This window comes from Heterodontus francisci, chromosome 26, assembly GCF_036365525.1.
Source record: "Heterodontus francisci isolate sHetFra1 chromosome 26, sHetFra1.hap1, whole genome shotgun sequence".
NCBI classification, from domain to species: Eukaryota; Metazoa; Chordata; class Chondrichthyes; order Heterodontiformes; family Heterodontidae; genus Heterodontus; species Heterodontus francisci.
In genome coordinates, this window is record NC_090396.1 from 39,501,583 (window position 1) to 39,516,685 (window position 15,103).

The following is a 15,103-nucleotide window of genomic DNA, read 5'->3' on the forward strand; positions in this document are numbered from 1 at the left end:
AAGCACATAATAATCAAGGATAGCCAGCATGGATTTGTTAAGGGAAGATCGTGTCTGACCAACATGATTGAATTTTTTTGAGGAGGTAACAAGGAGGATTGATGAGGGTAGTACAGTTGATGTGGTTTACATGGATTTTAGCAAGGCTTTTGACAAGGTCCCACATGGCAGACTGGTTAAAAAGATAAAAGCCCATGGGATCCAGGGGAATGTAGCAAGATGGATACAAAATTGGCTCAGTGGCAGGAAACAAAGCGTAATTGTTGACGGGTATTTTCGCGACTGGAGGGCTGTTTACAGTGGGGTTTCGAAGGGCTCAGTACTAAGTCCCCTGCTTTTTGTGGTATATATTGGAGGCATGTTCAAGAAGTTTGCAGACAACACAAAAATTGACCGTGTGGTTGATAGCGAGGATAGTGAGAGACTGCAGGAAGATATCAATGGCCTGGTCAGATGGGCAGAAAAGTCGCACATGGAATTCAACCTGGAGATGTGTGAGGTGATGCATTTGGGGAGGTGAAATAAGGCAAAGGAATACAGAATAAATGGGAGGATACTGAGAGGTATAGAGGAAGTAAGGGACCTCGGAGTGCATGTCCATAGATCCCCAAAGGTAGCAGGACAGGTTGATAAGGTAGTTACAAAGGCATATGGAATACTTTCCTTTATTAGCTGAGGCTAGAATATAAGAGCAGGGAGGTGTTATGCTGGAACTATATAAAACACTAGCTAGGTCACAGCTTGAGTACTGTATGCAGTTCTGGTCACCTCATTACAGAAACGATGTAATTGCACTAGAGAGGGTACAGAGGAGATTTACGAGGAATTTGCCAGGACTGGAAAATTGCAGCTATGAGGAAAGATTGGATAGGCTGGGTTTGGTTTCCTTGGAACAGAGGATGAGGGGAGATTTGATTGAGGTGTAAAAGGTTGTGAGGGGCCTGGATAGAGCGAATGGGAAGAACCTATTTCCCTTAGCAGAGGGGTCAGTGACTAGGGGGCATAGATTTAAAGTGATTGGTAGAAGGATTAGAAGGGAGATGAGGAAAAACATTTTCACCCAGAGGGCAGTCGGGGTCTGGAACTCATTGCCTGAAAGCGTAGAAGAGGGAGCAACCCTCAACTCATTTGAAAGGAGTCTGGTTGTGGTCGTGAAGTCCCGTAACTTCCAGGGATATGGACCGAGTGCTGGAAAATGGGTTTAGGCTGGGTGGTTCATTTTTCAGTAGGCGAAGACAAGATGGCTGCACTCTGCGGTGGCACCCTTTGAACTCGGCGGAGTGCCCACATTCAGCAGACGCTGCTGAGCCCCCGTGATATTTCACGCGCAGGCTCATTAGCATCACTGCGCTGAGCTGCCCCCTCCATATTATGTGGGGAGAGGCGGGACATCCGGCGAAGTGAGGAACCTTTTGAGAGCTGTGCAGCAGGTGCTGGGGCCCTATTTAAAGCGCCCCAGCACCTGCTTCCTGACACAAAAGCAAAATACTGCAGATGCTGGAAATCTGAAATAAAAACAAGAAATGCTGGAAATACTCAGCAGGTCTGGCAGCATCTGTGGAGCGAGAAGCAGAGTTAACATTTCAGGTCAGTGACCCTTCATCCCTCCCCTCCCCTGTCAGCATTCCGAAGGGATCATTCCCTCCGCAACACTCTGATCCACTCCTCCATTAACCCCACCACCTCGTCCCCTTCCCACAGCACCTTCCCATGCAATCGCAGGAGGTGTAATACCTGCCCAGTTACCTCTCCTCACTATCCAAGGCCCCAAACACTCTTTTCAGGTGAAGCAACGATTTACTTGTACTTCTTTCAATTTAGTATACTGTATTCTCTGCTCACAATGTGGTCTCCTCTACATTGGGGAGACCAAATGCAGATTGGGTGACCGCTTTGCGGAACACCTCTGCTCAATCCAAAAGCATGACCCCGAGCTTCTGGTTGCATGCCATTTTAACACCCCCCACCTCCCCTCCACTCTCATGCTCACATCTCTGCCCTGGGATTGCTGCAGTGTTCCAGTGAACACCTACGCAAGCTCGAGGAACAGCATCTCATTTACCGATTAGGCACGCTACAGCCTGCCGGACTGAACATTGAATTCAATCATTTCAGAGCATGATGGGTTATTAAATATTTTGGTTATTTTTTCTTTTCATTTTTTATTTGTTTATTTTATTTTAGTTTGTTTCTACTGTGCCTACCCACTGTTTTTTTTCATGTTTGTACTTGGGGCCAGGCTGTTCGTTTTTATGACAATTGGCACCCTCTCTGTACTAACGCTTTGTCTTTTGGCACGTCATTGACATACCGTTTACCTTTGCTCCATAGCCTCCTGGTCAGTTGTTCTTTGTGGCCTTGTCTATCGGTTGCCTCTTGCCCCACCCCCACTTTGCTTGCTTGAAGCCTGTTACATTTCTGATGTTTGCCAGTTCTGATGAAGGGTCACTGACCTGAAACGTTAACTCTGCGTCTCTCTCCACAGATGCTGCCTGACATGCTGAACTCCCCTAGCACTTTCTGCTTTGCTGCCACATACTTACCCTGTTGTGTCCCAGTGTCTTTTGAAGTTGCGATCCTCTTCTTGCACTCAAGTGTTACATTGCTTCTTGTAGGCATGCTGTACTTAGGTGAATAATCCTAAATTTGCACATTCCAGGACGTGAGACTTGAATGTACCATTAAAGGCAAATACACAACAGAAATAAAAGCATAACTGAAGAATACTTACATACTATGGGCTTCTAATCATCGGACTGTGAAAAGCCGCAGACTAACATGCATTTGGAATCTGCATTCATTTCTCTGCCAACTTTTGTGAAAATATATATAACTGCAATTAAACTATCTTTGTTAAAAACAGGAAAATATGTTCATATTCTAGCTGCATTGCCAACTAGAAATACTACACCAATAAATATGATCAGCTGCTGTGAAAGAAATGTGTTCCTGCACATGCGCGATGTGTAATAGTTGAAAAACCATGACAACAGCACAGATTTCCTCACTAGTCCTGCATTGGTTTTCAAACATGTGCAAGACAAACCTTGTAGCCAGAAGTTGCAGCAGTTACATGGTGGAATCACCTTTGCATTTAAAGGACCATACCAAAAGCCAAGGATGGCAGAGGAGTGCTCTAGGGTGGCCCCACAATTCAGCGAAGCCTCCCTGCTCAGTCTCCTCCAGACTGTCCGGACAAGGCGGGAGGTCCTTTTCACCAGGGATGATCAGAAGAGGCCATCCTGCCTGAACAAGGCACTCTGGCTGGAGATGGCAGAGGAGGTGAATAGCCCTGGGGCCATCCAGCATCAAAGGGTCCAATGCTGGAAGGTGATGAACAAGCACTCCTCCAGCCAGCCAGGGCCCACTGGACGTCGTGCACACATGGTACGAGCACCAAAGTCATCCACAACCAAAGGGCAATCAGATCAGCAGCCTTCCTCCATGCAGGCTGCTATTGCAGAGGTTGCACTGAGAAGGGGCACTCACAAGCGTTTACAGAGAACACACTGACACAAATGGGAATGCACGGGTGTCACAGCAACGTAAATACATCTTTCACTAAATGTTCCTCACCGACATGTGTGTCCTTTTCTCTGTGTGAATGATGTGTGCCAGAATGTAGCACCAATGTCACATTCCTTTGCACCGTTGGCCCTACAGGAGAGTCAACGTATGCAATATTATTGCCATGCCACCATTACTCATGAGCATCTCCATTGAAGCAGTGACATGGACATTTGCTCAGTCAGCTGCTGCCTCTAATGGTTTACACAGGGATGCTGCAAATGTGGACTGGTGCACAGCAGGTGAGCGAGGGTGATGTGTGGCTTGCAGAGCTCGTGTCGGTTCCTATGGAGCAGAGAGCCTTTGTCTGATAAGCCACTGCTGTACATCCTTAGCTCATTGCTAGTCCTGCGTGCAGAGCCTGGGGTCCATCTGCCCTCCTATGCGCCTTTCCTGTTGTAGGTCCTCAGCGTCCTCATAGTCCGAGGAGGAACCCTGTTGACATCTCTCCTCATCATGCCAGACCTGCCCCCTATTGGGTGCATATTTGTGCAGACCACAGCGAGCAGCGAAGAAAGGAGCTGGCCTTTTCGGCCCATAGTACAGGTCATCACCCTATCCATCCAGGCTTTGGAAGCGCTCTTTCAGCATGCTGATCGCCTGCTCAATGGTGGCTCTTGTAGCTCAGTGGCTGGCGTTGTCTCTCTCCTCTGCAGCAGTGGTGAGGTCCCTCACTGGTGTCGGGAGCCATGTCTGCAAGGGATAGCCCTTGTCTCCAAGAAGCTAAACCTCCATCTGAGCCAGTTCAGTGAACAGCAGTGGCAGCTGGAACTGGCGCACGACCCAGGTGTCATGGCAGATGCCTGAGAAGCGGGCACAGATCTGCAAGAACCATCTGTGGTTATCACACACCAGCTTCATCTAGATTGAGAGGATTCCTTTAATGGTGACGTCTGCAGGTGGCAGCCTAGCGGCAGGCCTGATGGCCACATGGGTGCAGTCTAAGAACCCTAAAACCTATGGTTCTCCAGCAATGGTGCCAAAACTGATGGCCCTCTGGGCCTGGCTATGAGAGTCCGTCCTGAAGCGGACATACTCACTGGCCCTCCGGTGCAGGGCATTGGTGACCTCCCTGTTGCAGTGGTGCACTGCTGACTGTGTGACCCCACAAAGGTTTCCGATGGGCCCCTGAAAAGCTGCATAGGCGTCAAGCTTGAGCACAGCTGCTACTATGAGGACCACGGGTACAGGATGTCCACCGAAGCCCATGGGCTGCAGGTCATCTTTGAGCAGGGCAGAGACATGTCACTACCCTCTCTACATGCACAATCACCTCTGACACTGGTGCTGTGACATGCGATGGCATGTCATGTGGGGCCTGTAGATGCACAGCAATCGTAATGGCGAGCTCACCTTGGGGGCTGCTGATCATGACCGGGGGCCTATTGATTTTGGCTCCGGCGCATACGGATCCTCAGGAGCAAAGGATCACACAATGTAGGATGAGCCATACCTATTTCCATGTGATAAATAAAGTTGAACCCTTCATTTATTCGAAGGTTCCTAAAAGGGCAAGGATTGGTGTTGGCGGGTACATCAGGTGCTTTCATGGATCAACTATGTGGCGTGCCATGGCATTGCCCATCTTGGCCAACACACAGAGTGGCACAGCATGACCACATCAAGATCCTACCAGCTGAATCGATTGCCCCCACCATCCATATAACCCTAATGCTCCTACCAATTCTGGCACCCTCCCCACACACAGGGTGCCTAGTGTGCCATCGTTCCTTCACAAACACAAACGCAGAGTGTTCACTGTTTACGGAGGGAGGGTACACAGTACCTCCCTCCAGTAATCTCAGACCCCCTCCCTCCTCCCTTCCAGTATGCAGAGTGAGGCCCCTGTAATCCCCACCACCTCCCTTCCAGTATGCAGGGTGAGACCCCTGAATATCAGAACTTACCTTCAGTAGCGAAACCTTGTGCCTCTGATGACCCGCCGGCTTTTCTAACTGTGTACAGGTCGGCAGATGATGGCCGCCCATTCTACATAAAATGAGGAACTGTGCATGGAGAGGTGGCGGGCTGCATAATCTGCAGAGGTAAGTACTGTTTTACATATTCTAATTGTGAGGCCGCCGGCGAGCGGTGGGGGGGCCACACCAAGGTTCCCCTGCCGCCAGTAATTTGTGGCGGGCCCTTCTTGGCGTCGTGGGTTGAGGCGGGCCTCTCCCCGCAGAATTTTACCGAGCCCCGCACCGCAACCCGCGGCGTTGAGGGTCCAGTAAAATTCAGCCCGATGGGTCGAATGGCCTTCTTCTGTGCTGTAATAATTCTATGCTTCTATGATTCTATAGGTGTGGTCTGAACAGGGTACTATATAGCTCAATCATAATCTTCTCTCACTCGTATTCTACTCCTGTATTTGACTCCTGTGGAGAAAGAACCCACTTTACACCAAGAAGCATGATTTAGCAGCAAAATGTGTCTTTCAACCAGTTTTAGAAACTTTTCTTTAAAAAAGAAACAAGACTACGGAGGCAATTGTAACCTCATTATCTACAATGTTAGATCTCCATTTCTGCCACCCATTGTGAGAGTACAGTCTCAAGTCATGAAATGGAAGACAAAATTTAATACAGACAAATGTAAACAGTGTGCATGGGAGGTGAAAATGGGAAGCAGATGTCCACCATGAATGGTGCTGAACTAACTAAAGATGATACTGATAATTCGGAATTATGGTAGACTTGACGCTCAACATATCCAACCAATTCAAAGCAACAAACAAATATCTAAACTAACAGACCGAGGTGTAACATTTGTTGAAATGTAGCCAAAACTTGTAGAATTACTGCTCGCCTAATAAAGAGTGGACACACTTTCCCTACGGCAGATTGTTCAGAAAGGCTAGTTGCAGGTCGGTGGAGCCAGCCTTAGGGATGTTCAAGAGGCAACAGTGTATTACTGGAAATTCACCAGCTAACACTGCAGCCTGCTAGTACAGAACATTATTGAGCTTCCTGCTGCTTGTCCAGTCAGGACCATCCTATTCATCCAACCTCTCTCTTTTTGGAATATTTTACTGTATACTGTCAAATAATGTGATCTATTGAACCATATTCTCAAATCGCATTAAACCAATTTGCTTAAATGATTGTGAAAATGTTACCCGACTAAAACAATCTGAAAAATGTCACAGTGGAATTAATACAAGAATTACTAGAATAGCAATTTATTTGTGAGTAGATGCTTGGAAGGTGCAAAATTCATCTTCACAATGTGCAAACAACAGTTTTTAAAAAAAACTTGAAATGAATTCTTAAGCACAAAATGTAACATTAATGAATGCAAAACACAAGCATCCCAACAGGTGGATGGACTAAAACCTGCCATAGAAGGTACACCCGCAGCTGGAAAACAATTCTTAGGTACAGAGCATGCATGTAGATACGACACACTTCATGTATTTGACATAAGTGAATACGATGCCTTACGATTTACTTAATAATTTTCGAACACCAAGCTGTATCTGGCCAAGAAGCATCAATCATAGAAATGTCTAATTAGATTACTCAGCCAAAACACAAGGATGAGTAGTTAATAATTGTAAAAATCTACTCGAATACAAACTATTAAATTATTTAATAAACATGTGAACAGAAACAGAATTGTCTAAGACAATAAGAGCATTTTGAAATATACTGGTTATATGTTAGTTTTCCTCTCACAAATCTAAATTTTTAAGAAAGGACAAATAAAATGATCAATCTAAGCTTGATGCTCAGTCCTACATGGCGAATAAGACCTCATCAATAAGTAGTGAATGCCAATACAGGATTCAAATACATGTGTGAAATAATGCAAGGTCTAACTAATGAAAGGAAAAGACCATTAGAATACTTTTCATGTGGGAACTATAAAACTGTCATTTACTGCCATTTCCCTATATTGCGAAACTCAATAATCATGCTTTCTTGGTTCCTGCCTTTTGAGATATTAGGACTGATCAGAGCAATCAGCAGATATTCAATATTTTTGCACAAGCGTTTACGGAGAAACTCAGTACCATCACAGAGTGGCACTTACCCACAGACATGTTCCAACAATAAACGTTCTATAGACACCTGAGGGAAACTTTAGATCTCAACCATGATTTTTCGTCCATTTTTACAGAAACCAAAGACCTTAATTTTGTGAAGCAGAGATACTAATGAGCATATTTTCCTGGTTTAATCACTTTGCTTCAACTGCTCCATATATAGAGGCCCTGAAGTTATGCTGTGTGAATATTGCAATAAATGGGTCAATACACCCCTCTGTTTAGATAGCAAAAAAAAGATTTTCACACAAATGAGTGAAATTACATTTGGCAAGTAGTTAGAAGTTAAATGGCTGAGGTAGGTTTGTCAGAGAATTGTGTGTGAGCCTAGGCTGCACCCTACATGACACCACGTATTAAATTGTGCCACCACACTGTGCTCAATGTTGTTCATTATACGTCTACTATAATTTCACAGCTCATTGAATGTGGTAGTTATGAAAAATTATGAACAGAATGCTCAATTGCTGCCTATGCCATCAGTAAGTGATTTTAATTTCCATTATTTCAAGAATATATGTCAGGAGAAAAATACAGAATTTTGACACAATCTCCAAAAGAAACTTTAGATGCAATAATTGTATGGGTTTCTTTTTTTTAAAATGGGTGATTGCAGCTGACCCCTCTTTGCCATTAAGAGTGTTAATCAGTGGCAAACAATGTTTAAAACCACACTCTACAAAATAGTTGCAAAAACTGCGGCGACACAGACCTTTGAGTCGATCAAAAGCCATAAGCTCCTGCAACAGACAAACTGTGCTCCCCTACATACCAAAAGAATTATCATTCATAGCCAATATAGATTCCATCTGCAACAATAATTATAATATGCAGTTCTGTCTATTTTGTGTAAAGTTAATTACACAAAGTTTTAAACAGATTAGTTATATTTCTGGAATTAGTTTTATTCCTGAAATTATCAATACTCAGCAAACAGTAAATTATTTAAAGCGTAATATTGTTTAAAACCTCTTTACTAAATGGATATAAATGCTATAGGAAGAACACATGTCCAGAACATCTGACTGACATATATTTATTGAACTTTTTGGGGGAATATTTTTTGAAAGTTCAATCAGACTACTTCTCATTCCTGCAATTGTGATTGTCCATTGTGTCCTTCTAAATAATACACTGTGTGTAGCTTGTAAGGAGAGACCTGGGTAATGAATGAACCAAGCAGGCTGTGTTAACTCACCTTAATGGAAGGCTTTGATTTTTTGTTGGGTGAACAATTGAGGTCTTCATGAACTCTGTTCAGTAACCACAGAAGGAACTCAAGTGCGTCGTGCTGAGAATTCCCACGAAATTGGGACCCATATTTTGCTACTATGTTCTGAAATAAAACAAACATTCTTTATTAAAGCAAGACAGGCCCACAGTGTTTCTAAAGGTGAAAAGTCATAGTCGTTAAAACCCTTGGAGTTCGTCAGCAAATAGTCCAGAAATCAGTTGTGCAGCAGAAATAATATACATTAGATAAACTGCCCTAGTAACACTGTCTCTCAGTGGAGAAGAAAGTGAAACAATGAATGCTGGATATCTGAAATAATAAAAAGAAAACTTTGCTAATGCAGTCTGCCAGTATCCAAAGAATGTTGATGAACGATGAGGAAGGTTGTCCAACAAATTGAATGTCCCTTATGAGTTCATTTGCGGTACATGCTTTAGTGGGCCTCCTTTTAAAAAATACAAGGGAATGTTAGAATGTATGCACCTTGCTGAACTCCCATGCAGTGCAAGGAATGGCCAACTTATGAACATACAAATTAGGAGCAGGAGTAGGCCACTCAGCCCCTCAAACCTGCTCTGCCATTCAATAAGATCTTGGCTGATCTGATTATTACGTCCACATTCCGTCTCCCCCCAATAACCCCCTTGCTTATCAAGAATCTACCTATGCCGTAAAAATATTCAAAGACTACTTCCACTGCATTTTGAGGAACAGAGTTCCAAAGACAACCCTCAGAGAAAAAAATTCTCCTCATCTCTGTCTTAATTTGGGCGGCCCCTTATTTTTAAACAGTGACCCCTAGTTCTAGATTCTCCCACAACAGGAAACATCTTTTCCACATCTGCCCTGTGAAAACCCCTCAGCATCTTATATGTTTCAATCAAGTCGCCTCTTACTCTTCTAAACTCCAGTGGATACAAGGCTAGCCTGTCAACATTTCCTCATAAGACTACCCACCCATTCCAGGTATTAGTCTAGTAAACCGTCTCTGAACTGCTTCTAACGCATTTACATCCTTCCTTAAATAAGGAGATCAATATTGTACACAGTACTCCAGATGTGGTCTCACCAATGCCTTGTATACTGAAGCATAACATCCCTACTTCTGTATTCAATTCCCCTCGCAATAAATGATAACATTCTATTAGCTTTCCTAATTACTTGCTGTACCTGCATACTAACCTTTTGCAATCCATACACTAGGACACCCAGATCCCTCTGCATCTCAGAGCTCTGCAATCTCTCACCAGTTAGATAATATGCTTTTTATTCTTCCTGCCAAAATGGACAATTTCACACTTTCCCACATTATACTCCATTTGCCAGAACTTTGCCCAGTCACTTAACCTATCTAGATCCCTTTGTAGCCTCCTTATGTCCTCTTCACAACTTACTTTCCTACTATCTTTGTGTCATCAGCAAATTTAGCAACCATACCTTCAGTCCCTTCATCCAAGTTATTTATATAAATTGTAAAAGGTGGAGGCCCCAGCACCGATCCCTGTGGCACACCACTTGTTACATCTTGCCAACCAGGAAATGACCCATTTATGCCTACTCTCAGTGTCCTGTTAGCTAGCCAATCTTCTATCCATGCTAAAATGTTATCCCCCTACACAATGAGCTTTTATTTTCCACAATAACCTTTGATGTAGCACATTGTCAAATGCCTTCTGGAAATCTAAGAACATTACATCCACCGGTTTCCCTCTATCCACAGCACATGTTATTTCTTCAAAGAACTCCAATAAATTTGTTAAACATGATTTGGTGCTGAGCATGAAGCAATATCTGTAAAGACTTCATTACGACTGTAATAGCAAAGCATTAAAGACACACAGTACATTTAAATAAATAAATACCCCTTTAAATTTGCTGTCTTTTTAGTCCAATATCTGCAGTGACAAAAGTCGAATTTGGCAGCTGCTGTGAGCAGGGGTTTTTTGATGGGCAGAGTTTCATTGACATGGATTTCTCTGTGTATTGAGTTGTATTATTACTGAAAAGCAGTTGTTGACCAACTTAAAATGCAATAGATTCTGCTTATCTTTCTGTATTTGTTTAGTTATAATATGCACTGGTCGTAGAATCAATGCAGAATTCTACTTAGGACATATCTGACCTTCAGCTGAGATGTTAAACCAATGTATTAGTTTGCATGATCTGACGGCTCAAATAGGTATTAAGATTCCTTGATACTGGTCAAAGAAGAATAAAATGTCTGAGCCAACATTCCCCCTTCAACTAGCATAAGCAAATAACGAAGCAAAATAAAGTGGATGCTGGAAATCTGAAACAAGCAGAAAATACTGAAAACACTGAGCAGGTCAGGCAGCATCTGTAGACAAAGAAACAGAATTTATGTTTCATCAGAACTGGAAGATGTTAGAGATGAACAGCTTTTAATTAAGTAGAGAGCCATGGAAAAGAGGACAGGTTAGAAACAAATGGGAGAGGTCTGTGACAGGATGGAGGGTAGAAGTGATGGGAGTGAGAAGTGATAAAGGTGCAAGGTAAAAGGAAGTACAGAAGCAAAAGACATGCTGAGTAGTTGCAACATTTTCTGCTTTATTTCATCAAGTCGTAGATTGGCTTATTAATTATCTTATGGCTGTTTGTGGATGCTGCTGACACAAAAGGGCCCGATTTTAACACTGCAAGTGAATGGGGCTTGAATGAGTTAAAATCTCACCTAGAATCCCTACCATATTTGTCTCCATATTAATCACCCCACTTATGAAATACTTGGGAACTGATTCAAGATGTTTTAATGTGAAAAAACCTGTATAAATGCAACTTTTTTAACCAAGATTTTATTTTTAAAAAACAGACAGAAGCGTCTTTTCAAAATCTTCAATGTGAATTGATGCTCTCCTGAAATCCATCAACCTTCATCAATGTTAAGAGCTTTGGGAAAAGTTAAAAGCAACAGGCATGCTATATTTAAAGTTGAGAGCGGCTAGATGACATAAACAATTGTACATTTCAGTGAGAAAACTGAAGCAAATTATTCACTTTGGCTAAGAGATGCTGGACTATTTCTACTCTGCAGTTTCACACCTACTGCAATGGAACTGCAGACCAATGCAAAAACCAAGTTTGAAAGTTTCAGGGGAGTCCATTAAGTTTCATTTTTAATGTTAGGATGCATCGGCACTCTCCTAATATTAAAGTTTAACTAGAAGCTGGTGAGTAGAGCTCTGTGAAAATGTACATGCAGAGCTCTGCTGTTGCTGGGGAGAGGTTTTGCAGGGACCGAGGGACTGGTACCTGCAGTGAACAACTCCCTGGAGGTCTGCATGTGAATATCTTAGTGATAGATAATTGACACAATTAACGACAGGAAGCAATCAAGAACCCCATCTCCGATCTCTATTCATTCTCAGTATTAGTGACTTTAGAGTAATGTTTTCCTCAAAACCATTTCTCCACTTTCGAATACCCCACATCTACATTGTGAATTACATTTGTAAAAATGGGAGAAGTTTCACCTTCAATTGCAACACTGCTTTCAATGAAGCGACCTACAAAAATTACTTGCATATGGACGTACTGTGTGTCATTGAGGTAAATCTGAATTTGCAGATAGGCAAAAATAATTAGGATGCATTCATTGGGCAGCGATTGCTGGTGACAATTTTGGAGAATAGAAGGGAGTCTGCAGGATTTGAAAAGAAACCAAGCATGATTATTAGCCACTGAATAATGAGATATTAAGCAGTGCCCTGAAAGTTAGCCGAGTGTTCAGAGCTTACAGAAACAGATTAAAATCACTGGCCAAGAGCCAAACCTTTGCGACCAAGCCAACAACAAGCAACTATCAGTTTCAATAGGTGTTTGAGAGAACACTGGATGACACATCAGATGCAGGTATTTCTGCACAATCAGATTTTTAACTTTTTGGCGACGCCTTCCATCAAAACCAAATCTCTTTGCCACCTCACCTGTTGTTTTTAACGGGTGAACTCGCAACATTCTTAATATTTGGGCATAAATTGAAACACAACAGTTACTTCCTCATTACTTTATTTCCTGATTGCAAAAAAAATTGTGATTTTGGAAACTTGGCTCTTATTAATTCTGTTTAAAATGATAGCATTTTGCTGGTGGTACTCGGGGTACCCCAATCCAGTTCTCAAACACTTCCCAAGTGGCCAGGTTGCCTGGGAGAGCTCGTACCTTGAACTGCACTGAGAGCTGTGGTGTATACTCGAGGGTCCAGAGTGCTCGGACCAGTGCTGCCAGCTGCTCGGTAACTTCTGCCCTGCACTGGGACGGAGGCTCTTTGCTGCGGAGGGTGCCATTGGCTCTCAGCTGCTTCAGCTCGGAGCGGTACTGCTCCAAGCCCAGGTACTCGGCGAACAGCTCGGTGTTACTCAGGCACTGCACCACGGCGTTCATGAAGCAGGTGTTGCCGTGGTTCTTCAAGCCCAGCACGCCGGGGGTTTTCTCCCCGGAGCACCAGGAGACCCGCTCCCGCAGCGAGCCCGGCTGCAGCCGGGGCAAGGGCAGGCTCTTCCCCCCAGCGGGCTCCTCCTGGTTCTCGATCACCGCTTCGGTGGAAGTGGCGAGGGTGACAGGTCCGTCCCTGAAGCCCCCGTCGTCCTCCTCCTCTCCCCCTCCTCCTCCTCCTGCTCCCTCCGCGTTCACCACGTCTCCAAAAGGTGCCAAAGTAAACAAAGTTTTGAAGACACCCCGCACGAAGCTGCCGACCGACCTCAGCGACCTCCTCCTGAACAGTTTGCCGGAGTAGGATTTCCTCCGCTTCCCCTTGGGCATCTTCGTCTTTAAGGTGGGTTTGCCCACCCTCTCTGCCGCTGCGCTCTCCATCTCTTCTCCGCAGCTTTCACTGCGGCTCCAATCACCTGAAGAGACCCCACTAAACCTCCTGGTCCCATCCAGCTCCCGTGGCAAGTGGCTCAGCCGCTTTCAGACACACGCACCATTCCATATGTCATCCTGTGAAAACAATTAAACCAGGGTGGGTTGGGGTTTTGTTTGCATCCACGCAGCAGTTGAAATGGTCGCTGAAGTCCCAATCCAGTTCCCTCTTTTGAGTGCAGACAAGGTGTGTTGTTACCTTACTCCATGTTGTCGCTAACAACCATTTGAATGAGTGGAGCTGTTTGCCGGAGGCGCCTTGTGTTGCTCCGCCCCGCTCGCCCCTGCCAGATCCACTTCTCTCCTGTTTTCTTTAGCACGGGAAATGCTGCTGGCTGCTGGTCTGACGAGGGGGAGACAAGCTGTGCCTGGGCTGTCACTCAGCAACGTGCTTCTGCCATTCTCCGCCTCTCTCTGCATACAGAATGGTGCTAAGCAGCTTCAGTTGTAAATGTGACCGTACCAGTCACAATAGTCCTCAGATTCAATGAAGTGCTCGATTTTTCAGCTTATTTCTTTTTTTCCAATATGATTAGCCCTCCCGTCCCTGACTTGAATGCTCCAAATATGTTGCAAGACAACGGGCATAATGTGAACTAAAACAAATCTATTTCAAATGATCCCATGAAGTCTTTTGGTATTTCTGAATCAAAACTTGTGAGTTTTCAATCTGTAAGTCCCTTTTGCAGTATTGCAAAGAATTCCAAATACATCCTTGAATTGTCTGAAATCCAGGCGTCCATTTGGCGGGTTAGATCATTGGAATTCCACCTTTTAAATCAGTTTTTATTTTCAAAGGAAATCCTCAGCGTTCGGATCGCACTGGCGCCAGTTCAGAAGTTGCATGCGGCGGAGTTTACACAAAGAATCCACGCGATGCTATCAAATAGGTTCCCTTGTCACAACCGCAATATCGTGCAGCACCACGTACCAGATCTTCTCTGGCTAAAACCTTTTATTCACACCATCATGAAAACTGTTTAAACTGCCCTTGTGTATATTCACATATGCAGTGTGCCCAATGCAGAAATCAACAAGCGCATGGGAAAGGCGTCCGCTGCTATGTCCAAACTGGCCAAAAGAGTGTGGGAAAATGGCGCACTGACACGGAACACAAAAGTCCGAGTGTTTCAAGCCTGTGTCCTCAGTACCGTGCTCTATGGCAGCGAGGCCTGGACAACGTATGTCAGCCAAAAGCGACATCTCAACTCATTCCATCTTCGCTGCCTCCGGAGAATCCTTGGCATCAGGTGGCAGGACCGTATCTCCAACACAGAAGTCCTCGAGGCAGCCAACATCCCCAGCATATACACCCTGCTGAGTCAGCAGCGCTTGAGATAGCTTGGCCATGTGAGCCACATGGAAGATGGCAGGAT

The 15,103-nt window shown here is 44.3% G+C and overlaps 1 protein-coding gene across 1 annotated transcript in view; it reads right to left on the reverse strand.

Annotated features, from left to right (window-relative positions):
* Positions 1 to 14,027, reverse strand: part of usp43a (ubiquitin specific peptidase 43a) — a 485,387-nt gene extending 471,360 nt beyond the window's left edge. Inside the window, exons 1-2 of the mRNA XM_068058066.1 lie at positions 13,026 to 14,027; positions 8,811 to 8,948 (exon numbers count right to left, since the gene is read on the reverse strand). Coding sequence (XP_067914167.1) covers positions 8,811 to 8,948; positions 13,026 to 13,676 — 789 coding nt within the window. The 5' untranslated portion in view covers positions 13,677 to 14,027. The remainder of the gene's footprint in view (positions 1 to 8,810; positions 8,949 to 13,025) is intronic.
* Positions 14,028 to 15,103: the final 1,076 nt, after the last annotated feature.